This window comes from Antechinus flavipes, chromosome 3, assembly GCF_016432865.1.
Source record: "Antechinus flavipes isolate AdamAnt ecotype Samford, QLD, Australia chromosome 3, AdamAnt_v2, whole genome shotgun sequence".
Taxonomy (NCBI): domain Eukaryota; kingdom Metazoa; phylum Chordata; class Mammalia; order Dasyuromorphia; family Dasyuridae; genus Antechinus; species Antechinus flavipes.
Window position 1 is genome coordinate 546,286,543 of NC_067400.1, and position 26,497 is coordinate 546,313,039.

Below are 26,497 nucleotides of genomic sequence, written 5' to 3' on the forward strand. Positions count from 1 at the left end.
TGGAAGCAATAGGTTTTTTGAGGAGAAAAGTATGGTCAGATGTACATTAAGAATATCAATTTAGCAATTGTGTAAAGGTTTTGCTTATTGCAATAATTCAGCCAAAATATGATGAAGGACCAACTGGGTGTTGGCTATGTAAATGAAAAAAGGGGCACATATGAATAGATTCATAATATTGTAATTCAGTGTATATGGAGAGAGAGAGGAGTGAGGGAGAAAGATGATGTTGAAGTAAATCTGGTTATTATCATGCTTATTTTTACATCTTCCTCACTGCCTAGTATAGGATCTCCCAAATAGAAGATGTTTAATAAGTGCTTATTGAATCACTATAGTAAATGAAAATGAAAATGAGTAATCAATATTAGCATAAAATGTTATGATCTATAAATGTAACCCATACTAAAAAAAGAGTTTGGGGAGAGGGGAGTAGCTTCCAATAAGACTAGGGTTTCTTTTGCGTTTTAACAAAAAAGAGGGTGTGCCCTCATCAGAAATAGGGAAATTAGTAAAAGAGTTGGATGAAAGGGGAAAGGAGATAATGACTTATATTTTGTACATGAATTTGGAAATGTCTGAGTGAAGATGTCTGGCAATCAAGACAGTTGATAGGGGAGTGAAACTCAGGAGAGAAATGGAGAGAGTAGAAAAATGAACCTATAGGGTTCACAAAAGATCACTGGGAGAAAGAGAGGAAGAACATAGACCTCAGAACAATTCTTTGAGGATAAGGAGAGCAGCATGATCACTAATCCTACAAAGCTTTGCTAAATATCCCATTGCACTAGGAACATTGAACTAGGTATTTAAATATCCTGATAGTCCATTGTCGACAAGACTAATGCTGTTCTTCACTTTAATCCTTTAATACATTTTAATAATTTTATTTATTACTTTTAAAAGATTACTAAACCTAAGTATGGTTTGTTCAAAAAGCCTATTTAGAAAGAATTTACCTTAACCTATAACATTGCATAAATATACCTGATTCTTCCTACAGAAAGGAGGATGTTTCTTTTGCATTTTAATATTCCAGAAAACAGGCTGAACTAAAAATGCTATACAAGGAACACTTGATTACAGAATTAACTGGGATTAACCAAAAACTAATTCCCTTCCAGGAGTTAAAGGGGATAGTGATGTCATTTTTTTTCTTTTTTGCAGTTGAAAAATTTCATTAGTGCTATTGGCTAAATTAATTTAAAAGATAAGTGTTTTTAAACTCTCTTGACTCTTAATGTAAAAATGTTTTGAAACTCTTGATTAAAGATGATGTAAGTGGTTGTAATGGTCTTTAAAAGTCCATTGAAAATTTCAAGGAACCAAAGCTAGAAGGTTTTACTTAAGTTAAAAATGTTATACTTCATATAAAAGCAAATAAATTGTCAGCAGTCTATGTAACACTAAAGTGTAATATAATTCGATTCAATTTAACATTTATTAAGCACCTGTTAGTGTTAGGCTCTGCTCGGTGCTGGTGATAAAAAGGCAAAACCCAAACTGCCCAACGCACAAGTGACTGGATTTATAAGAGAATTTTCTGTTTTGTTGCCTTGTACTTTTGAGCAAATAACTATAATATGTTGCTTTAGGGGCATGTAGATAATCTTTAGGAGTCATTTCTGAGTTTTTTTTAAAAAAGATATCGAAGTCGAAAATGATTGATGCTTCCCTAGTTCTCAAACTACACCCGCGAATCCTCTTTTCAATTTAGGACCACGTCCCTAATTTTCCTAGTGGGAAATTCCATTTCTTCTGGTTCATCGGGAAACCCTTAAAAGCACAGGATATCAGAGTTCCCGGATCGGATCAGAGAGTGCCCAGAAAATGGCATTCAAGTTAATGGCATTTGCCACTCAACAAGAGAAGCGGGCGTTCCACACTTCCGCTAGATTTATTTTTCCTTCTTAGAAAGTAAGAAAAAGTCTTTGGCAGAGAGGTAATTGTTAGAATTTCCGAAGGTCTTGATAGACCACCGTTGACTTCCCATGAAACTCCTGAAGTTGGAGAATTGGGGATAGACTAAGTAGTCTGCGTCCGACTGAGGGAATACCCTTGGTTGAAGAAGGGCTGAAGCGCTGACTGGGCTTCTGGTGGCTGCGCTAGGAGCTGGGGAGACTGGAGGCAGAATTCTCTACGGTCCTGCATATTTCCTGTCCAGTTTCCTGCAGGGCAAGGGGTGGGAGGAGGAAAGGATGCATTGCACATCAGAGAAAAAGAAACACACACACACACACACACACACACACACGCACACGAAACTTGCCTAGGTTGCGCGTTCGCCCTCTCGCTCTTTCCCTCCCTCCTATCCAGTGCAACCAGCTGCCGAGGGCTGTCCGCGGGCGGGGCGTGCAGGCCGGGCCGGGCTAGGGCTGAGCAGGGCAGGGCGTTCCTCGCCCTCCCCTTTCCTGTTTGCTGGCTGCCCAGCTAACTTGAGCCGGGAAGGTGCGGTGGGAGGAAGGACCGACTCCCAGATGCTCCGGGGCAGCCGCAGGGCCAACACGTCCCTCCGGGCGGAGCAAGCGGGGCTGGCTTCTGCGTCTCTGCTCTTAGGTCGCCCTGATTAAGAACACCGAGCTCTTTAGCCCAGGAGAAGAGCCCAAACATCCCAGCAGAGTACTGAAAGATTGCAGATTGCGGAGGTAAGAGACCTGGCTGGCTGGCTCTTTTTTCTTGAAGTAATCCAGTTCAGGAGTTGTTCTCAGCCTCCTGGCACTTGGGGAGTTGTGCGCTTTTGCGCTGGGATGCGTGGTGCCCACCTGGTTGCGCGTGGATTTACTGGCACTTCCTCTCTTGTTGTGTTCAGAATTTTTATCTGACTCAAAGCTGCCTTCTCGGTCAAGAGACGAGTTGCACATCAAAAACCTCAAGTGAAATCCCTCCCTCCCCCTTTTTTCCCTTTACTTTTCCGATTGCCCCCTTTCTATTCCCTTTACTTTCCCATTTGCTTTTTTCCGGACGAGGACACATTATACACACACACGAGTGGCTGAGATTTTACCTTCACATTTGCTTTGCCATGTGGTACGGACACTAGAGTTTGGCTGAAATCAGAAATACCCAAAGTATGCAGTCATTCAACTTATGTAGCAGGATTTTTAAATTGTCTCATGTAGAGGCAATTTAGGGTCGAGGAGTCGGATTACTTCCATTCAAGTTCTGTTCTGACACATAACTAGATTTCTGAACACTAGCAAGTCATCTTCTTCAAACCCACCTCCAGCTCAAAAATTATAAATTACTGAGTGCTAATCTGTAAGGGTAGAGGCAGTGCCCAACAGGGAGTTCCCTACCTTGATGAAATCACCAGTGTGGTTAATAATAATGATGAGGTTAGTGGTAATGCTGATAGTGATAATAATAATAATCCTGTGGAAATATTGAGGACATTTAGTACTAAGAGACCTCCCCACGTGTGGTGTTGCTTATATTGGGCAGGTAACCTTGGATTCTCCTAAGGTGGGCCAGAAAGGTGTAGGCTTTGTGAAGCTTTTCTCAAAATATAGACAGACTACTAGTTGGGCCCGAGGACCACCTTTGCTCCATTTGGAGTAGCTCATCACCAGGTGATGACTTTATTTGGTCACAGCTCATTAAAGTGGTGCTGCATCAACCAGCCCAGGGAATCCCCAAACAGATGGAATCATAAAGCTCTGCAGTACGGAAGTCTAAGGAACTGACGGAAAGTTTCCCATCTTTGTCTTTGGGACATCAAGCATTGAATGGCTCTATGAGAACTTCAGCCAATTTTATTAAGCACCTACTCTATGAAAGTGATTTTAAGAAGACCTTGGGATTATGATATAGATATTTTGGAAACAAAGAATCACCGCTAAAATAGGGATTCGTGGTGTACCTTTAGAATGAGGGAGTTGGATGATTTGCTGAATAGAGTACTGGGGCTAGAATTAAGAAGATATGAGTTCAAATCCAGCCTAAGATCTTACCTATGTGACACTTAACGGGTCTGTCTTAATCCTGTGGAAAAAGAAAATGCTCAACCCCTCCAGTATCTTTGCCAAGAAAACCCCATGGACAATAATGTTGTGCTACAGTTCACAGAGTCATAAAGAGTTGGACACAACTTAACTTTTAGAACACAGAGTAAAAGCGTATAACTTTGTAACACAGACTAGATATAGGAACTTCTCTACTAGGTATATTCTTAAATGAAGCACAAGGAAAACAAACCAAATTTGAACACATATAGCATGAAATAAGATCTCTTTTAAGTAAGATTCTGGAATTAAAAATTTTCTTCAATTCTACCAATTTATATACTTTTCTCTCAGTTGAGGATGTCACTGAAAAGATGATATCAGATATCTATATTGCGGAAAATACTCAGGGGTTTCCCCCAGTTATGAAAGCAGTCTGTGGGGACCCCAAGCTATTACTTTTAGTCCAGACAGATATTTTTCTTGCTGGGCTTTTTTTTTCTTTTTGGCTTGATACTTTGGCCAGTGAGAGTATTTACAAACAGCTCCTTTCCCCATTCCCAGCATATACATTTGGAATTGCTTTTTCTTTAAATATGAGCTTATATTTATATACATAGTATACATATCAACATTCTCTTTTCCTTAAAAATTTTTTAAAGCTAAATATTCCTAAATGACTCAGTGGTGGGTATGCACAGTAAGTTAGAAGAAGTACAATAAGAACCAGCTAGAACAAAAATGAATGAGAAATAGCACTCAGCAAAGTTTGTTTCTTACTCTTAAAAGTTCTTTCTTTTTCTGGGTGTCCTGTTACTTTTTGGTTAGTGGTCTAGTTAGCAGAATTTCCTCATTTACTTCTGAAAGCCTGAGTATATTTCTTCTTTTTTGAATATAATTCAGAGGAGTCTGCCTAGAATTCCTCCGTGATAGCCATAGAATACAAATCTCAGAAAGACTTTCATCACATTTAAAGATGAGGAGTTTTAGTCATCATTGCTATTATTACAATCTCCATCATTCAATCACTGAGTTTATTTTAAATGGTCCTGACTATCAAACATGCAGTTTTGGCAAAGCTGCAAAACTTTTTGAAACTGGACAATCTTTCCTAATCCATGTTATTGAATATGAGACACACATCTTAATTCATAAAACCTTATACTGGCCCATGATCATAATGATGCTTTCTGTAATGATTTTGTCTGTTCCTTTGGCTATATTTTGCTGTTTTAGTTGTGAAGGTGAGGAATTCTGGAAGGATTCAATTATTCTGGCTAGGAGAACTTTTATTTTGCTCTAATTTGTCATACAAGTGCTGGAAAACATCTGGTTTTTCTCTCAACCCATTATTGTTGAATGAGAAAGAAAAATTCTGATATAAATATCTTTTTTCCTAAATATTGAGTAATTACTGAAGAAATTAGATTTATTCTTAATTTCAATAATGGAAGTTTTGGCTATAGGAACATAATAGACAATTTTGAAATGTATGCATATATATGTGCATATATAATGCCAAAAGTTAATAATATGGGGGCTTTAAAACTAATCTGTAAATTTTTTTAGTATTTTTTTATTTTTCCAAATACATATAGTTTTCGACATTCATTTTTTTTATTAAAGCTTTTTATTTACAAGTTATATGCATGGGTAATTTTACAGCATTAATAATTTCAAAACCTTTTGTTCCAATTTTTCCCCTCTTTCCCCCCACCCCCTCCTCCAGATGGCAGGTTGACCAATACATGTTAAATATGTAAAAGTATAAATTAAATACAATATAAGTATACATGTCCTAACAGTTATTTTGCTGTACAAAAAGAATTGGACTTTGAAATAGTGTACAATTAGCCTGTGAAGGAAATCAAAAATTCAGGTGGACAAAAATAGAGGGATTGGGAATTCTATGTAGTGGTTCATAATCATCTCCCAAAGTTCTTTCACTGGGTGTAGCTGGTTCAATTCATTACTGCTCTATTGGAACTGATTTGGTTCATCTCATTGCTGGAGATGGCCACATCCATCAGAATTGATTATCTTATAGTATTGTTGTTGAAGTATATAATGATCTCCTGATCCTGCTCATTTCACTCAGCATCAGTTCATGTAAGTCTCTCCAGGACTTTCTGAAATCATCCTGTTGATCATTTCTTACAGAATAATAATATTCCATAACATTCATATACCACAATTTATCCAGCCATTCTCCAATTGATGGGCATCCATTCATCAATATTCATTTTTGTAAGACTTGGTGTTCCAGATTTTTCTCCCTTTCTTTTTTATCTTCTCCCTCCCCAAGACAGTAAGAAATCTGATAGATAACCTGTAAATTTTTTCAAACATATATAATATATATTTTTAAATGTCAAATGCATTAGAGATGCAACAGAGAACTTTTAAAACAATTTATAACTTTTTTTACAAATATATATAAATACATGTATGTATTATATGTATATATGAGTAATTAACAATATATACACACACATGTTAAAAAAAAAAACATACCTGATTAACAAGATCTGAAAAACAGATTTTTTCCCCCCAGAAGAAATGGGCACCCAAATACCTTAGATTTTACAATACAGTCAAATAGCCTGGCCTGATTCTAGAAAAAGAGAGAGAGAGAGCCTCTCATTTAAATAATTCTGAACCACAAGCAGCCCAGATTTTCCCTGTTCTCCCAGGTGGTCAGTAAATTTTTTTTTTAAATGGTGCATGAATCATCCTTATACTGATATGCTTCAGCAAGAGCAACGTTTGGAACACTGACAAAAGAAAACCAGCAAAAGGATTTTATTTTTAGAATACAAGATATTTGTTATTCATTTAGTCCTTCTTTAGATGATATCATCTTAAATAAGTCTAGTTTGGAAGGACAAAAATGTCATTTATTCCTGTACCAAATCCATATTGCTAGTCTGTGATAAGCTCCAAGGACAAGAAAAAGAGAAAAGAAATATAAATCCTCCTAAATAAAACTATCTAGCTTAATAATTATTTTTTAAAACTGTCACTATATCCAAAAAATCAACAGCTATGATTCAACTTTTTACCATGGGAGGTATAATGGATACACTACTAGACTTGAAGTGACAGACTCAAATTTGAATCCTGCCTCAGACACTTAACTATCTATGTGAGTCTGGATAAGTCATTTGCCCTCATACTCAGTTTTCTCTTCTGTTATATGGGGCTAATAATAGCAACTACTTTACAGGGCTATTGTGAAAATTAAACGACATATTATATGTAAAGTGCTTTGTAAACTTTTGAGTGCTTTATAAATCCTGGCTTTTTAAAATTATTAGCAAAATTTATGCAGCAGAACAGATAAACTACTGATTCAGCCCCAATGGACCAATGATTGAGGCTAGAAAAGTAAGACTAGAGTTTTCTTTTTACATCCCATGAAGAGTGGAGTTGATTTTCCTTCTTGACCTCCCATCATCAAACATCCTCTCCTTCTAAATACTCTCTTGTCTTGAGTGTTCCTTCCTCTCCAACCATGAAGGGTCCCATAAGCTCTGTCCTGGACCCTCCTTTTTCTCTCTTTATACTTTCTCTTGGTCAAACCATCAGCTGCCATGGTTCAATTGTCATTTTTGTGCAGATAATTCTGAGGAATATAAAATATACATGCATATGTATACATATATGTGTGGATATATTTATATATGTATATATGTGTGTGTATCTGTCTGTATGCATGTATCTATGCAGCTCTAAACTTTTTCCTGAGCTCCAGTTTCATGTCATTAATTGCCTGTCATTTGAACATCTCTAAGTAGATGTCCTTAAAAGTGTCTGAAATCCTTTACCAAAGTCTTTTTGTTTCTGTATTCACATTTCTGGCATCTATTCCTTTCTCTCCACTCATATAGTCACCACAAGAATTCAAGTCAAGCATTCAAGAAGCTATCACTTTTTTCTTGAATTATTGCAATCAACCTCCTCGCTAGCTCCTTTTAAGGTTTACCTTCTAAGTTTTCTCTTTTTCTCTTACATGAAACTTTTTCTAATCTCTTTAGTTGATCATTCTCTCTCCCCTATTCTCAAATGATCATGTGTATGATTATCTGTTTATATGTAGTATTTTTCTAGTAGAATGCAAGCTTCTTGAGGGAAAGGATATTATTTTGTCTTTGTACTATGCTGCATGCATAGTAGATCCTTAATATAATGGTTGTTGGATTGAATTGGAAGTTTAGCAAAAATCTAGAAATTTGAGCAATGGACAATGGATAGAGCATCAGGTCTAGAGTCAAGAAGATCTGAATTCAAATTTTACTTCAGATACTTACTAGCTGTGTGTCCCTGGCAAAGTCATTTAACCCCTCTTTGCCTCAGTTCTTTACCTGTAAAGTGGGGACACACTGGAGATGGAAATGCCAAACTGTTCCAGTATCTTTAACAAGAAAGAATCCTACATGACTGAAGGACTGAACAAGAAGAAGCAGTCAAACAAGAGAATATTACATTAAAATAATAATAACAACTAGCACTCACATAACACTTTCAGACTTATAAAGCTCTTTACAAATCTTAACTCTATTCTCACAAGATGATTTAAGGAGAGTGGGCTGTTATTATCCCCATTTTTCAAATAAAGAAACTGAGGCAGGCAGCCATTAAGTGTCTTACCCAGGCTCACACAGCTAATGAGTGTCTGAGGCTAGATTTAGGTCTTCCTGACTCTAAGTCCATTACTGTAATCACTATACCACTTATCTGCCTATTACTGACCATATTATTTTGATTGGAGATTTATACTCATCAAATTTGCCAGATAATTGTAAAATTTGTGCCTCTGCTCTGTGCTCTAAGAACATAACCTTTATATTTTAGAAATAAGGGTCTATGGAGTGTTCAGGGGAACTAGCATCTCTGATGGGAGGACTGTTGAACCCTTTCCCACAATTGATTATCTCTTGTTGGTATTTACTTGATTGACCCAGATCTCATCTATGGCATTTGCACTAAACTGGACCAGGGGTAACTGTTCTTGAATTAGGGGGATCTACTCCCTCAGTGGAGTGGGCAGGTAAGAGCAATGAATTCCAATGGCCATAAAGGTGGCTGAAGCAGGTGTTGTGATGGGCTTAGAGCTTAGTGGGACATCAGAGATGCCCGCATCATTCACCTCATGCTGGGTCATTCCAAGCCCCCTTGACTGTTGTCTTCTCACTTGATTCCATGATTCAGGAAAATAGAATGAGGCTGATGACTTTGTGCAACTGAATTCATCTATGAATTCTCAGTCTTCTTCAAACATGGAGGACAAGCAACAATTTCAGAAATACCTTCTTAGTCTATGTCAGGTTCTTCAGTGGTTTTTGTTCAGTTGTTCAGTTGTGTCCAACTCATCATGACTTTGGCGTTTTCTTGGTGAAGATATCGGTATGGTTTCCCATTTCCTACTCCAGCTCATATTATAGGTGAAAATCTAAGGAAAGCAGGATAAGGTGACCTGCCTATGGTCACACAGCTAGTGAGGGTGTAAAGGCAGATTGGAACTCAGGAAGATGAGTTTTCCTGACCTCAAGCCCTGATCCACTGTGCTACGGTTCTTAAGCGACTTATTTATAATGGGATAAAGAGAAGGAAATGGAGTCACATTTATTTGAGAGAAAATGAATGTATTTGCTATCCTACGGACTTTGACTATTGGAGGGACTTCAATTTTATGAACTGTACTAATGAAGGCTATTATTTTCTAAAGTTGTAATTGCAGGTGTTGTTGAGAAAAGTACACGTGACTTGGTTGTGAAAAAGGACATGAGGAGTCCAAGGACTTGGGGTGCTGCTGATCAGAATGAAACAAATGTTGAAAGACTTTTCAAATCTATTATTAGTGGTGCTCTGTGACTATGGTGAGTAAAATATGCACGTTACCCTACACACAAAGCTAAAAACAAAAGGGAATCAGAATATGAAATTTACAAGCTTCATGATGTTGATTGATAATTCTTTTTGAAGCATAAGAGATTATATTATTTGGTAGAAAACTTGTTTACCAATTCCAATAGACTTGGGATGGAAAATGCCATTAGCATCCAGAGGGTGAACTATGAAGACCGAACACTGATTGTAGCATACTCTTTTTCACCTTTTTTGTTTGTTTTTTCTTTCTTGTGGTTTTCCCTTTTGTTCTGATTTTTCTTTCACAACATGAGTAATATGGAAATATGTTTAAAATGATTATACATGTAGAACCTATGAGAGATCTCTTGCTGTCTTGGGAAGAATGGAAAAAAATTTGAAACTCAAAAGATTACAGAAATGATGTTGACTTTACACATGATTGGAAAAATAAAATACTATGGACAAATAGTAATAAATAATAAATAAAACAATTTATAATTTATAAAACAATAATTCATTTATAAATGTATGTGGTTATAATTTATAGAATTTTTATAAAATTGTAATACAAATTATTAATTTATAAAATAAAATAATAAATAAGATACTTTTGAGAAAAATAGAAAAGAATAGTTGTCTGAAACTTGGGAAATTGCTTTAAAAACCCACAATTTGCATTGAACTAATGTGCTCTTTTGATGATTTCAAAATACCATGTAAATATCAAAATACCATGAAAGTAGAAGAGGAATTTATTTCAAAATTGGTAAATAAACCAAGATTGCCAATAAGGAAAGATTGTAACAGAGTGTATGTGGTTTGTAAAACCCATTTTAAACTCCATCTACTCCTATCTCATCCTTTTTAGCCTTTTATAGCCATCAATCAAATGGAGGATTTCCCTCCATTGTTGCTTAACTTAAAAAAAAAAAAAGGAACAAGGCAATTTCATCCTCTCATCATTTTCAATTAAATGGTGACCAAGAGTCTAGAGTGCTGTGTAGTGAATTTTCAGATAACCCTGACTAAAGGGTTATCTGACTTAGTTAAGGAAGACCAATTGTATATATCAAGAGGATACAGGCAGAGATGTTGTTAGATGTTCTTGACTGGCTGTTAAGTGACTTGATTTTGGAGTGTGTTTTTTTCCCCCACACTTGAGGGTCACAATGAAGAAGACATTAGTCCCCTTAAGAGTACAGAAAAGTGTGAAATACCAATAACTGTTGCTGTGGGTTAAAAACTAGGGAGACAACTGAGACCAAAATCAGAAAACATGGGGATAAAAGACATTGAAGTAGAAAGTAGATGCTGAATTCTTTCTTCTTTCATGGCTGCTTTGTGATTGTTGGTTATTCAGTCGTTCATGACCCCATTTGGGGTTTTCCTGGCAAGAATACTAGAATGATTTGATATTTCCTTCTCATTTCATTTTATAGGTGAGGAAACTGAGGCAAACAAAGGTATAAAGGACTTGCCAGGATCACATAGCTAATAAATATATGAGCCCAAATTTAAACTAAAAAAAATGAGTCTTCTGGACTCCACAGTTGGTATTCTATCCACTGTGTCATCTGTCATCTGGCTGTTTTACTTCTCAAATAATAGTTCTTAGCACATTATTTAGCAAATACTAGCTGATCAACTCACTGATATGATGTACTTGATTGATTTATCATTTTACTATTTTATCACTGATCTTGCAGGGACAGTATAACAAGACTTGGGAAAGAAATTAGTAAGAACCCTACTAAACAGTTTTATTAAAGTACTTTTTAAATAGGAAAAAAAAAGATTTCTCATAAAAATGAGAAAAGGAAAATAAACTGAAGGGATAAAATCATATTGTTTTCCTATTTCTTCTTATTAGTAATTCAAATAATTTGAAAAATCAGTCCATACTTATGTATGGGCCCTTTAGAGTAGAATGGATATTCTTCAGAGGTTATAAAGCTCTTATTTCTAGAACAAACTCTCATCCCAGCAGGGTTACAGTTAATTGTGACAAAGCCAGATTTTGTCTCCTGTGATATGTGTTTGGACACATTTCAAAAGAGAAACAAGGATACTTGTGTGTTGTAGGCAATGGGTTCTGTTTCTATATTTCACTTTAATTATTTCCAAGTTGAGTTAGATTTAAAAATTATATATATATATAATTAATCCTTAAGTGTTTGTGCATCTGTCCTTTCTATAATAAGGCCATTTACTATAAAGTCATCAACATCTCCAGAGAGAAGATTAGTTAACTTATAAATAAAAACATCACAGCATCTATTCATTCCTTACTGGATTTTGTAAGCGTCTCTTTTATTAGCCTGGCAGAACAAAGCGCCAACATTATATTGCCATCCAAAATTCAGCACCACATCCAGCTAGCCTGACATTGGTTTCTTTGCTGGCAAAAATTCCCAGCATAGCAGAAGACTTTGAACTATCTATTCAGGAAACGATGAATTTCAAATCAATTTTAGGTTTTTCTCCTTTTCATTTACAGAGATGCAACACAGTTGATTCTTTATCATGCTGTAGAAAAGGAACCAAATTGAACCACAAGAGATCTGAGTTTATGTCACTGGACTTTATTTTTCTCATCTGTAAAATGATTATCTTTATGATCCCATGAAAACTCAAAAGCCTATGATTTTATTATTTAAATATCCTTTCTATACATAAATCATTGACCAGAAAAATCCTATGCCCAAGTAATTAGATAGACGGCACAATATATTGAGTGATGGACCTGAAGTCAGGAAAACTCAACATTCTGAGTTCAGATCTGTTTTTAAACACTTCCTAGCTGTGTGATGCTGGGCAATACACTTAACTCTATTTGCTTTATCTATAAAATGGGCTGTAGAAGGAAGTAACAAATGATTCTAGTATCTTTATCAGTAAAATCCCAAATAAGGTCTTGAAGAGTTAGACATGATTGAAACAATTGAACAACAACAAATATGATAAGTGCTAGAAATAACTTTGCCATTTTCCCCTCTAAAATTTTGAATTATTTCCCCTGCTTTGTGTATGTACTTGTGATGTACATGTATTTGTGGGTACCTGCACATATATTTGCCTATAAATATATGTATTTATATGTCTGTACCTATATGTATGCACATATTTGCCTGTGCATGTGCATATATTTTTGTATATGTACATGTATTTGTATGTATGTACAACACATACATATACATCTCTCTATATAAGTACACACATATATATATACATATATATTATACACACACATATACATATATATATGAAGGGAGGTTATTGCATGCTATACTCTCAATGTGCTTTGTACTAGTTTCATCCCTTTAGGACTGATGGAAGGGAACCACAGAATGGTTAAATCACAGAATCTCAGAAGTGACCTCTAAAGTCATCCAGCCCAATCTGTACCTAGATAAGAATCTGTGGACTTCTAATGATGTGTAACTCACTCCCAACCAGGCGAGCCCATCTCATCTTTGAATAGCTCTAGATCATTTGGCCGCAGCCCAGCCTTTGATCCAATTACACAGTGTTTAAGCTCTCAGTGCTGCGATCCGTGCTGAATATCTTGATGTTTAAGCTGGTGCATTTACCCTTTGTTTAGTCTATGATGCCAGTTATTTGTAGAGTAGAATTGAATTGAGTTGATTGAGGACCTCTCGATATCATCAACATTAAACAATAGAGCTGTCAAGAATGATTGGGAGCATTTTTCTTGCATTTATCTTTCCCACCCATGCACGGGTGTCTGTAAATATTCATCAGGATTGTTTGTTTTTTTTAAATTTTTTTTTAAGATAACTTTTTATTGACAGAACCCATGCCAGGGTAATTTTTTTTACAACATTATCCCTTGCACTCACTTCTGTTCCGATTTTTCCCCTCCCTCCCTCCACCCCCTCCCCCAGTTGGCAAGCAGTCCTTTACATGTTGAATAGGTTACAGTATATCCTAGATACAATATTTGTGTGCAGAACCAAACAGTTCTCTTGTTGCACAGGGAGAATTGGATTCAGAAGGTATAAACAACCCGGGAAGAAAAACAAAAATGCAAGCAGTTTATATTCATTTCCCAGTGTTCTTTCTTTGGGTGTAGCTGCTTCTGTCCATCCTTGATCAATTGAAACTGAATTAGCTCTCTTTATCGAAGAGATCCACTTCCATCAGAATACATCCTCAAACAATTCATCAGGATTGTTAAATGCTTTCTGTGTTGTTTCCTTTCAGTCCTTGGTGAAGCTGAGTACCTCCTCTTGGGACAGCCAGGTCACGTAGCTTTAAGCAACAACTCGGTGAATGTAGAGTTCCAGTATTCTGATGGAAATAATACGGCAATGAGGAATGTGTCCGTCCTTCTGCTGGAGGCCGGCAAAAATCAGACCATCACCACCAAATACCTCCTGACCAACCAGTCCAAGGGCACTTTGGAGTTTGAGTGTTTCTATTTCAGGGAAGCGGGTGACTACTGGTTCTTACTGAGTCCGGCAAAAATGGACAATAGCACAAGAGCCCCCTGGCAAGAGAAGCATGCTTTCCTGAAGGTGGAGTGGCCAGTGTTCCACATCGATTTCAATCAGACGGCAAAAGCGGCAGGGAGTGTCTTGCAGGTGGGACTTTTTACAAATCAACCTCTGTGCTCTTTTACTACCGACAGACCAGACATTTCAGTGGACGTCACCTTTACTAACAGTATCTCAGAGCTGAAAGACAGCAGGGATCAACCATTGGAAATAAGGATCAGCAAGAGGGTTAACCTTGCTCCAGTCCAGTGGATAGAGTTTGACTGTGCTCCCATTGGTTCCCAAGCCTATGCCTCTGTGTTATTGAAACTGCATAATACCGAATCAGTCATTACCTCAATAGGACCCATTGACCTGGTCCATAGATTTGGCTACAAGCTGATGACGTTGCCAGAACTAACATGCGAGTCCTTGGTGGATGTGGTCATTGTGCCCCCTCCATGCACTTTTGCCCAAGGAATGGTAACTGTGTACAAGGACACCCCCAGGAATTCTGGGGACAGGCCTGGCTGGCTGGCTGAAAACATCGTGCCCCTCGGAGCCAGCAAAACGGCATTTAACTGTACTTTGTTTGCCATGGGGAAAAATAAATACTGCTTTGAGTTCAGCTTTTCAAGCAAAAGCCATTTTTCCTCGAGGGAGAAGTGCATGATGATTCAGAGAAATATAGGTTGGTATTGCAATCTGTTTTATTTCTTATAACGTCTTGAATTGGCTCTTCCCAGTCTTTAGCTTTATTACTTAACATTTAGAAGACTCCTTAATTTTCCAAGTGAGGCAAATCCATTTTGTCATTTGTTCCTTCCAGGAAACCAATTGATATATTTATTGTTCTTATTTTGAAGATAGGGAGACTTGAGTAATTGGTAAAGTAACTATCTGTGGCAGAACTAGGATTGACATTAAGAGCCGAGTCTCAGTTCTTGGTATATCTTGCTGAGCTTTACTTACCAATTTTCTCTTATCTGAGTAGGCTGTAACTAATTATCATCATAAATGAGAGAAATACACCTATTTTAATTCATTTTTATAGTCAGTGATTTTGGGTTTGCTCCTTCTCAGGTCTATGGTTCTGTGTCTCAGATGATCTTCATTTGTTGTTGCAAACAAAAATTCTTTACGTGGGGACCAGTCTTTGGGTGATGGGTGCACCTCCCTGAACATTGCTAGGATCATAATTAGATGACAGCCATTGATTTGCTCACTAGAGCCATATTTGAATGAAAGAGAACCTTCTAGTTGGCATAGATCTCTAGCTGGAAGGAAGCTCAGATGTCGTTTAGTTTAACCCTCCTTTTTACTGATGAGAAAAATGAGGATTAAAGAGTTTTTTTTTGTTTGTTTGTTTGTTTTAACCCAAGGGTACATAGGAAGAAAGTAACAGAAGGGAGATTTGAACTAAGAGCCTCTGACTTTAGAATCAGGTTCTTTCTATTAGCGTGGGTTTCCATGGTTTTCAAAGACCTATAATTAGTTTAAGGTTCATATGCCTTTGAAGGCAGAGAGAGAAGGGGTCCCTGGAATACTTGAGAAATAATTGTAGTATAAAAAACAAAAAATATAAAAAAATTAAAAAGCAACAAAAACCAAGTAACACATGATAATGAAATATCAGGTAGGATTTTATTGGAGGTTGGTTGAATTTTAGAAGCAATATTAAAAAAAAAAAAAGAATTCAAGTGCCCTATTAGTTATGTAACATTTTGCCTGGAGTTGTTATCTTTCTCATAACATACAGCCAAATTAGAAATGGTAAAAGAAGCTAAAGACTGGATTTTACACTCTTTTGCCTACCTTTGTAAGTAAATCTTGACTTAAAATTGATGTGGCTGAGACATGATTCCCAGTAAATCTAGGAACATAGTGCCTACCCAGATTTTTTACAGTAACTTTTAGGCTTTCGCCTCCTAAACCAAATGTTCAAGTGTGCCTGAATTGTTATTTTTTATTTCTTATTTATTTTTGAAATATAAACTAATGCTCTAGGAAGCCAGTCAAGACAGCATCTCAGTTTAATTCTTCCCAAATACCACACTCCTCTATAGAAGTAGATGTATTTGTGCTCCATAAACCACTAGCTTGGCAGTGACTCCAAATCTTTTTGAAATGGAATGAAAGGGGGGCAGGGAGAAGAGAGAGAAAGAGAGAGGCAGAGAGAGAATGTTTTGTGTGTGTGTGTGTGTGTGTGTGTGTGTGTGTGTGTGTGTGTGTCTAGGTCTATGTCTCCTTTTCTGTATAAATTTTTGGAACTTCAGAATGTAAGCTCTTTGGAGTCCTTCTCCATTGAGAATTTCTTGCTCAGTTCACACACAATAAGTGTATAGGAAAAATCACAATCTTTCTAACCCCATCTTTGCTTTTTTCTTTCTTTTTCTTTTTTAAAGAGGGTTTTTTTTTTAACCAATTGGATCTGATTCTGGCCATTCTGTCTTCTTTCTTCTGTCACTATATATCCTCCTCCATTGCTAATGTTCCTATGAAGCTTCCCCATGTTAATTAAAAATAATTATCACAAGTCCATGAGACATGTGAATTTATTTCAAGAGAAAGGCATATGCATGTGTGTATTCCTTAACACCCAACACAGTAGATGAAGGATAGGATTCTTCATCTCTAGCTATATAGATTGTACTTTATAATACATTTCATTAGGACTCTCCCATTTCCATTAGAATTTCTTATAAACATATCTTGTTTAGATGTTATTATCATAGAATCAATTCTTTTCTGAGACTAATGCCTTTATCTGTTCTTCCCAAATTGCAGACAGATTATATGCACCAATTTAAAATATTATTGCCAGGCCCAGTTCATGATTTTACATTTCTATGGAAAGAGAGGAATGGGGTATGGAGAAGGAGATTATTCTACATAGAAACTGCTTACTTTGCAAACATCTGCTAACTGAATTCTTGCTTTTAGGTTAAAACAATTAATTTGGTTAACTGACCCATATTTAAAGATTTTTGCATTTATATGCAGTTTAAAAAAGATTAAAGAAATATCAATGAGTCTTTAGCTTTTGCAGCTGGCTCACAGAATAAAAAGCCAGCTGGACTTATTTTACACATATGTATGGAGTGCTGTGACTGAAAAATAACCAGGCTGTTTTGTGTGTGTGTGTGTGTGTGTGTGTGTGTGTGTGTGGCTTTTATGGAATCTATTTTATTGTTCTGAAGTCAAAAGTTGCAAATGCATAAAGATGAAAAGGGGAAATATATATTAGTTGAGGCTTTACCTTTCACTAAAGTGGTATTTATTCTCTGCAGATTTCAAAAAAAGAGAAGAAAGAAAAACAGCAATATTTTAAAAATCAGTATGATATAATAGTATGTTTTATAGTATAATATAATTATTTTAGAATATGATATAGTATAGCACAATATATTCTAGTATAATGGTATAGAACATAATATACTAGAACACTAATGATAATATTTTGAACTTTCAAAAAGATTTTATATTCAAAACATTTTATAAAGAATGCATTTTTAGCTACCTTTTGCAGGAAACTCTTAGGATCCCTTGACAGAACTGGGGATGTTAAGCCTGAAGAAGATTCAAGAAGTCCATAATAGCTGTCTTAAAGTACATGAGGGACAGTCACATAGAAGGAAGATGAATTACACCTGTTCAGTTTGGATCCAAGGAATAGAAGCAGGAAAGAACACTGGGTACAAGTTACAAAGATACAGATGTAGGGTGAAGCTCAGGAAAAACTGCTTAAAGATCAAGTCTATACCAATATGGTAGAGAGTCATCAATTCTCCCCTGAAACAAAGATCGGATGTTGTACCTGTTTAGGTACAGTTGGACTAGACTGCCTCTAAGGACCTTTCTGAGTATGGTACGGGCACACTCCTGAAATCCCTGCCACTGTGAGGGATGGGGGGGGATTGGATAGGAAGGGAATAGGGGGAAGAAGGCTGTTGGAGTGCTTGTCATAGTGTCAAGGTGAAGTGAGAGGGCCATGCTAAGTCCAGCACCAATATGGTGGACCCCTAAGAGGTAGAGAGCCTTCCTACTGACTAAGAAAGGGCAAACCTCAGAAATAGAACATTTAAAGCCTGTGATCAGTGATCCCTGGACCTGTGGGTGGCCATCACACTTCCAACCTGGGCAAAAATGAGAGACCCAACAACAACAAAAAAAGAGAAACCATATTCCTGGTTTTTCTTTGGCCCCACTGTGATACCCAGTAGGTAGAGCACAAAGCTGGGTTCTGTTGAAATGCTGGATGGAACATAATTACCACACCTGAGTTGGAGCTGGCCCAGGGAATTAGTTTGTAAATGTTCCAGCTCTTGTGAAAGTCCCCAGAGACTTTTAATTACCAGAAGGGGCCAAGAATTCAAGTTCCATGACTCATCCTAAAGAAAGTACCTCCTGGCTAGCTCAAGAGTGCATCTCCCCAACACTGGGGGTTGCTATGGAATTCTCGGTCAGCTGATGAGCAGAAGTGAGGTCTGTCTGAATTGACTTAGCTTTGGTAGGCAGTGTCCACAGGTATTATAAGATAGCTGTTGATGGCTCGAGAGACGAAGGCTGGATTTTTTAATGATGTTTGTAAACTTATTCCAGCTGTCAGTGCAATGCAGTGTTGCCTGTTTTTACTTTTAAAGGGAATTTATCAATAAGGCAGAAGCACTCATTCATTCAATCATTTGTTTGTTTGATTTTTGGTCTTTTCAGAAGACAGCATGATGTAGTAGACTAGAGTTGGGTAAGGAAGACCTCAAATCAAATTCTGCTTTGCTTATATTCTTTTTTCTCTTTATCCTTTTCCCTAATAGGGGGAAACTTCCAAACTTTCTCTAGAGGACATAGCATCACATATTTGACCTTGTGCCCTCACAGAAACATGGAGCCTATGGCAGGCCTGGAACCCGTGCAGCGTAACATGTGGTGACGGCGTACGGGATCGGCAGCGAATCTGTCTCACCTCCTCCCCCTCCAAGCCTGGCTGTGTTGGAACATCTATAGAGACTTCCTTGTGCTCTTTGGAAGAGTGCTTTAGTAGGTATTATTTGTTCTGTATCCAACACATTGGGCATGGCGTTCATGGTGGTCTCAGAGGGGACCAGAGACTAGGCCCAGGAGTCATTCTGTCCTGAGCTGCCAGGAGTGGCAATTAGACATACCTGGTCCCAGTAACAATGCACATATTCACTATTATCTAAGAGGGTCAAGGAAAAAGTATATGATACAAAGCAGAGGAAATTGGTAAGGAGATATAATTGAATTAAAGATACAAAGGACTGCCTTCTGGTGGGAAAAAGGGGAAGCATGACAAATTTGAGGAAAAGAACTTTTTTTCCCTCCCTTTTTTTCCTGAGGATTTTTGTTGTAGTTTTTTGGAAGATTTTTTCCCCCTCATGCCTTTATGTCATGAGTCTGAAGACAGTGGCGAGAAATATATATACCTAAGCAGAGTGTCAATAGCACTTCATCTTATCTTTAGACAAATAATCTTAAATTTCCTTTTTTTTACTGAAACAGAACTAAAAAGAGAAGATATTCCTTCCATTAAGGCTAAACTCCTGTGTTCTGGACTTTCTCCAACTTTCTACATTCTCTGAATGTTCTCCCTCTCCCTTTTTAAAGTTTTATTAATCTACATCACAGGATTTCCCAATATCCCCATTTTCTCCCTCCTCACACCATTATTGAACTCTCTCTTGTGACAAAAAATTGTAAGTAAATGCAGCCAACATAGGGATGCCAACATATGCAACATTATATATCCATAATCCTCCATCTCTCTATTAAGAGGAAAGAAGAAAGTTTCATCTTTGGTTGTCCAGGGCCAAAATTGGTCCTTACAGTTAGTCAGAGTTTGGCTGCCTTGCTAGGTTGTTTTTTACTGATGTTTTTATAGCCGCTATGTATATTGTTCTCCTGGTTTTGCTTACTTCACTGCATATCAGTCCAAACAAGTCTGTATGATCCCTTCTTGAGGATACTGGGCTGGTTTTTTGTGGCCACTGCTTTCTTCTCAAAATGTTCCCTAAATATCCTGATAGATTCTAGAATCCTGCCAAAAATTGAAGTCAGGCTCACCTGCCTAAAATTTATAGACTTTTTTTTTTTTTTTTGCTGAGGCCATTGGGGTTAAGTGACTTGCCCAAGGTCACACAGCTAGGAAGTAGTAAGTGTCTGAGGTCAGATTTGAACTCAGGTCCTCCTGACTTCAGGGCTGGTGCTCTATTTACTGTACCACCTAGCTGTCCCTATAGACTCTTTTCTTTTTATATATTTGAAAATAAGGACAACATTAGCTCTTCTCTCATTCTGCCTCTTTCTAATTTTTTATACTTTTTTAAAGATCATGTTCTTTGAGCACCCAAAAATATAGCTCAACAGAATCAGGTGACAAGAGAAACCAGACACTCTCTTACTGCCACTTTATTTGTCTCGAATTTCAGCTTTTTATAGCCATTTTTCTTTTATCTCATGAAGTACCAAGACCATTTTCTTTGGCAGAAAAAATAAGCAAAATAAGCTTCAAGTTAACTCCTCCATTTATTATGGTGCCATCTATTGTGAACAACAGTTCTATGCCTTCTTTGTCATTTCTTCTTTTTCTGAGATAGCTTAAAAATGCCCCCCCCTTCCTTCTTCACTACCCTGAACTCATTCTCAGATTTAATACTTCTGACACTATTCTTGCTGCATTATGCCAGACTTTTTGGACTCATCTTCCTGAGTTCAAATCTGTCCTTAGTCACTCTTGCAGTGAGACCCTGGGCAAGTCATTTAACCCTATTTGCCTCAGTTTCTGCATCTGTAAAATAATATGAAAAAGAAAATGACAAACCACTTTGCCAAGAAAATCCCAAATGGGGTCATGAAGTGTCAGACATGATGAAATGACTGAACAATGACAAAGTGTGGAAATATGCGTCCATCTGTTGGATATCTCTTTTAAAAAATGTAAGTTGGTTGAGGGATTTCCTATTCATTCACAATCATTTCTTTTAAAAAACATTCTCCCATCAACATTGTTCTTTGTATTGTTCTTCTTTTCTCTGCCTTGTATCCTGGAGTTCAATACACATATACACTCACATAGAGTTTAAGTGTACAACTAAACTTAATATAAGACAATTTCAGAGGCACAAATCAGTAGATACCAAGTAAATGTTTTCCTGGTAATATGAACTTTCAAGTACATAATTCTCAATGAACTTTGCTCAGTTTTAAAGCTTTGGATCTAAGCAACAGCTTTGTCATTCCTTTTTAGTCTATTCCTTTAATCTATAAAGCTTCTGCCTTAGGCCCTGATCCTGGGTTTTATAGATCATGCTTTCAGACCAAGTGATTTTATCCTCTAGTTCTAGAATAGTAGATCACCCTTCTTGGCCTTCTTGTCTCTCAAGGAGTAAAGTTCTTTTTTTATTTCCAGATTTCATCCTTTTTTCTCTCTAAAACCTCAGTGACCTGGCAGCCACTTTCCTCACTGACTCATCTGGTACCCTTGTTTTTATCTCTAGGAAATTCTTTCACTAGTTTCTCTGTTTAGTCTATGACAAGGGCCCTGATGAACTCATTAAAACACCATATATAGGCTGTTCTTTTATATTCTTTCTTATTTTCTCCCTCCCTTCTCCTTCCTCCCTTTCTCTCTCTCTTCTTGTCTCTCCCTCCTTCCCTCCCTTCCTCCTCTCTCTCTCTCTCTCTCTCTCTCTCTCTCTCTCTCTCTCTGTCTCTGTCGGTCTCTGTCTGTCTATCTGTATGTCTCTTTTTCTCTCTCTCTTCACTTCTGTCTCTCTGTTACAGACATCTCTCTCCTGTTTCCCACTAAGTACTTTGGATCCAACATCTTAGCTCTTCTCCACATGTCTTCCTCAGTCTTTTTTATGACCTTTGTGAACTACCTTCTGTCTTCTTTCTCTTAGGTCATGTAGACTTTTTTCCCTTAATTTTTTTTTCTGTGAGATGTCTTAAATCTCCACAGCCTTCACCTAGGTGCTGGTCACACTGAAGTTCTGTTTATTGGGATATCCCATTCTCTTGTAGCATATCTACTCAGGGCTTCACAATACACATCTAACTTTTAAAGGCAATTCTAATTACCTTCTACATTTAAGACCTTATAATTATTAACAACAACAATAGCTAACATTTATATAGGGTCCAATATGTGTTAGGCATCCTGCTGAGCACTTTACCAAACCCAGTCAGCAAAACTAAGTAATATATCAATCAAGTCCAACATTATGTACAACCTGTAACACCCATAGTCTTGCCTCCCACCTTGTATTTGCACTTTAATACACATACTTGCAACTACATGTCTGGTGGATTTTTTCTATATTCACGATTTTTTTTAAGGAAATGGAACTTTTCCTTGCATTCAGAATTGATAACTTCATTCACATAATTTAATTTATAATGGACACGAAGACAAATACTCTATATTATTTCTGGCACTAAACCCCTTTATGGTTGAATTCTGAGATGGGTAAAAAAAAGTCCCAGGAATACTTTGAAAAAATATTCTTTTCTCTCTAGTCTATTTTACTCTTCTAACTTAGAAATGGACATACCAATGCTCAGGCCATCATGGATCATTAAGCAATTGCCTAAAAATCCAAATTCCAAGTAAAATTCCACTAACTACAGGAAATCTTTCCCAATCCTTCTAATTCTAGTGCCTTCCCTCTATTATTTCCAATTTATCCTATACATAGCTTGTTTATATTTGTTTGCTTATAATGTTCCCCATAAAAGCTCTTTAAGGGCAGAGAATATATTTTACCCTTCTTTGTAACAGTAGCACTTAGCACAGTGTCTGGCACATAGTAAATACTTAATAAATCCTTTTTGCCTGGCTGGTGCCCACAAGTGGGCCAGGATAACATTCTCAGGAAAATTTCAGGCTACAAGTTCTAAGGAAGCTAAGGAAGTTGTCATTGGAAAAGACATTACAAGTAATTTCATCCAACTGCCCTCAGTTTTAGAGATGAGACAGTTGGAGATGCTGGGAAGCTCTTGCCCAAGATTTAAGTGGCAATTCAGAATCTTAACTCAGGTCTCTGATTCAAAATATAAGCTAACCAGGCAATATCATGACTTATATTGTAACTGAGTTTCATTGAATTTACTATATAGTTAAGTTAGCAACAAGGATTTATAAGCCACTTTTATGTGTCAGCACTGTGCCAGGCAGTGGGATTCAAATGCAAAAGTGACCAGTCCTTGCCCTCAAGAAAATTAAAAAATCAAGAATCCTAAATGGGACAATTCAAGAAAAAAAATTGTTAATAAGTTATCACATTTTATTAGGGGTTTAAAGTTTGGTTTAGCTTTAAAAATAATATTTTTCACTGCGGTCTGACTCCACCGGTTCTGTATGTTCTTTTGGCCACTTAGCACAATGTCTGGCTCATAGTAAGTACCTAATAACTACTTGTTGATTGACTGACTGGCTGGTCTAGTTCAGCAAGAGATTGTGCCAGCTTAGTGCTGCTGTATCAGTGCTCCATCTAGTGGAATATTAATTTCCTTTTATTAATAATTAATTTCCCTTTTATTGATAGAGAATGTTGATTATAATAGCTAGGGCAGACAGCTTCACGGAACAGAGATCAAAGGATTGCAGAGACTTATCAGGGGAGGAGATTTCAGATGCCCTCTAGTCCAAATCTCTACAGATGAGGAAAATGAGGGCATGGAGTAAGTAAAAGAGTATTGAAACCCAGTTCTTCCAAATCCAGTAAGCCTTCTTTTCATTGTTTCCAAAGTTGGGAACAGAAATAAGGGAAAACTTGAAAAGATTTGAAAAAGGAGAAAAATCACAGTAGAACAAGTCAAAAGTATATAGGTGAGAGCCAGGGCATTTCTGGATAATAGGTAGAAGAAATATTTTCAGAATTGTTGAGATTTCAAATCTAGAAACACCTAACATGTATACACCAAGGAAGTATGATTTCATTGGTGGGTTCTTCTGGTTCTGCTCACTTCACTTAGCATCAGTTCATGTCTGTTTAGGCTTTTATGAAATCAGCCTGCTCATCATCTCTCACAGAACAATAATATTCCATTTTATTCATATGCTATAACTTATTTAGCCATCCCCAATTGATGGCTAAATTTCCAATCCCTTGATACTATAAAAAGAGCTGCTACAAGTATTTTTGCACATGTGGGTCCCTTCTCCTCCTTTGTGATCTTCCTGGGACACAGACCAGTAATGGCACTGCTGGGTTAAAGGGTATGGACAGTTTTAGCCCTTTGAGCATAGTGTAAGCTTATTTATTTATTTTTTTGCCTCAAAATGCCATTTAAAAATGTTATTTTCAGAGGAAGGGGAAAGGATCAAGCATATATTGAATCCCTGCTATGTGCCATGCACTGTACTTAGTGCTTTAAAAATATTTAATAAAAATCTTTGATTTGTGATTTAGGAAGAACAGAAATTCTAGTTTCCAACTAGTGATACCAGCCTGTTATTCTTGTTATGATGTCTTGAATTGTTTCATTATTCTGGTGATCATGTATTCAGTTTATGGTACATTTTGTATTTGTAATAAGATTTGTCTTTAGTAATGGACTTTAAAAGATTTTTTTTCAAAAATTTATTTCAGCTCTCAAGCCTTCCAGCTCATCTCCTGTCGAACCCAAGGGCTCCTTGAAAGCCAATAATATTGTGACTGTTACGGGAATCTCTCTGTGTTTGTTCATAATCATCGCCACTGTCCTCATTACCCTCTGGAGGAAGTTTGGCCGGGCCCCCAAGTGTAGCACCCCGGCACGCCATAACTCCATCCACTCCCCCAACTTCCGGAAGAATTCAGACGAAGAGAACATCTGTCAGCTGAGTGAGCAGAGGGGGAGCTTCTCTGATGGGGGCGAGGGACCCTTGGGAAACCCTGCAGAGGGCGGCATCCCTTTGACCTACCGGCGGAGCATGCAGCTGCCTCCAGAGGAAGAAGTCTCTGGCAGTGAGAGCTTTCAGTCCAATGCCCAGAAGATAATCCCCCCACTTTTTAGCTACCGCCTGGCACAGAAGCAGCTTAAGGAGATGAAAAAGAAGGGCCTGACTGAAACAACCAAAGTGTACCATGTGTCTCAGAGTCCTCTGACCGACACGGTTGTTGGGGGTGCTGCTGGGGCCGGCTTGGACTCAGAAAGTCCAGAAGAAGCCACAGGGAACAAATTTAGAATCAAATCCCCTTTTCTGGACCAGTCCACCATCAATCCAGGGGAAAGGCCTCAGTCCAGGCTAGATTTTAACATGTCTCTGGCCAATCCTGCAGTGAGCCCCAGCCAGACCCTCATTCACAGATCCCAGCTGAAATACATGGGCAGCAAAGGGGGCCAGTCTGAAAGAAGTTATCCTCGGCATTCGCACTTCAGGAGAACTGCAAGTTTCCACGAAACCAAGCAAGCCAGACCCTTCAGGGAAAGGAGCATGTCCACTCTGACTCCGCGACAAGCTCCAGCCTATAACTCCAGGACACGAACCTGGGACCATGGAGAAGAGAGATTTAGACCTCGGTCTCGGGGAGCCCACCCATGTCCTGAGAAGCTGGAGCATTCCCAGGGGCCTGCGATGGCCAGTGAACCACTCAGCCCTCTCTCCAAGCTCCACCCCATGGGGCCTCTAGCCAGGAAACCTGACTTGATCACTGACCGTTCTTCCGGACTGGTGAATGGCACAGATAGAGCTGAACCCCATAGACACAGGAGGGGACCTTCACCCAGTCACAAGAGTATCTCAAGGAAACAGCCCTCCCCAACTGTCCCCAAGGAGAGCTACCAGAGGGTCAGCCCTTTGAGTCCCTCCCAGTACAGAAGAGACAAGTGTCAGAGCTTCCCAGCGCACCCTGAATACGCTTTCTATGACAATACTTCTTTTGGTCTCACTGAGCTGGAGCAAAGGATGCTTGACTTGCCTGGGTATTTTGGGTCAAATGAAGAAGATGAAACAACAAGCACACTGAGCATAGAGAAGTTGGTGATCTAAAGAAAACCTGAGTGTAAGAGCAAAACTGTGGAATCTTGGTCACTCTCCTACTCCATGCTCTCATTCCCTGCCTGCAGCATCAGCTCCTGGACTGTTTTCAGTATAGTTTTTATACCACTGAACAGACAATGGGGAAGAATGATCTATGGGAAGAATACTCTGTGTGTGTACAAAAAACAGAAAGAGAGAGAGAGAGA

The 26,497-nt window shown here is 37.8% G+C and overlaps 1 protein-coding gene across 1 annotated transcript; it reads left to right on the top strand.

The window, feature by feature from the left end:
- The first annotated feature begins 2,385 nt into the window (after nt 1–2,385).
- On the top strand, nt 2,386–26,497 carry THSD1 (thrombospondin type 1 domain containing 1). The gene is made up of 5 exons (XM_051987390.1): nt 2,386–2,645; nt 9,670–9,820; nt 14,037–14,999; nt 19,187–19,345; nt 24,919–26,497. The coding sequence occupies exons 2-5, from the start codon at nt 9,763–9,765 to the stop codon at nt 26,298–26,300; spliced, it is 2,562 nt and encodes an 853-aa protein (XP_051843350.1). The 5' UTR covers nt 2,386–2,645; nt 9,670–9,762; the 3' UTR covers nt 26,301–26,497.

Coding starts and splice junctions, on each gene's coding strand:
- THSD1 (XM_051987390.1), top strand. CDS start 9,763: ATGAAACAAATGTTGAAAGACTTTTCAAATCTATTATTAGTGGTGCTC. Junction 9,821..14,036: donor AGTGGTGCTCTGTGACTATG/GTGAGTAAAATA, acceptor GTTTCCTTTCAG/TCCTTGGTGAAGCTGAGTAC. Junction 19,346..24,918: donor CTCTTTGGAAGAGTGCTTTA/GTAGGTATTATT, acceptor AATTTATTTCAG/CTCTCAAGCCTTCCAGCTCA.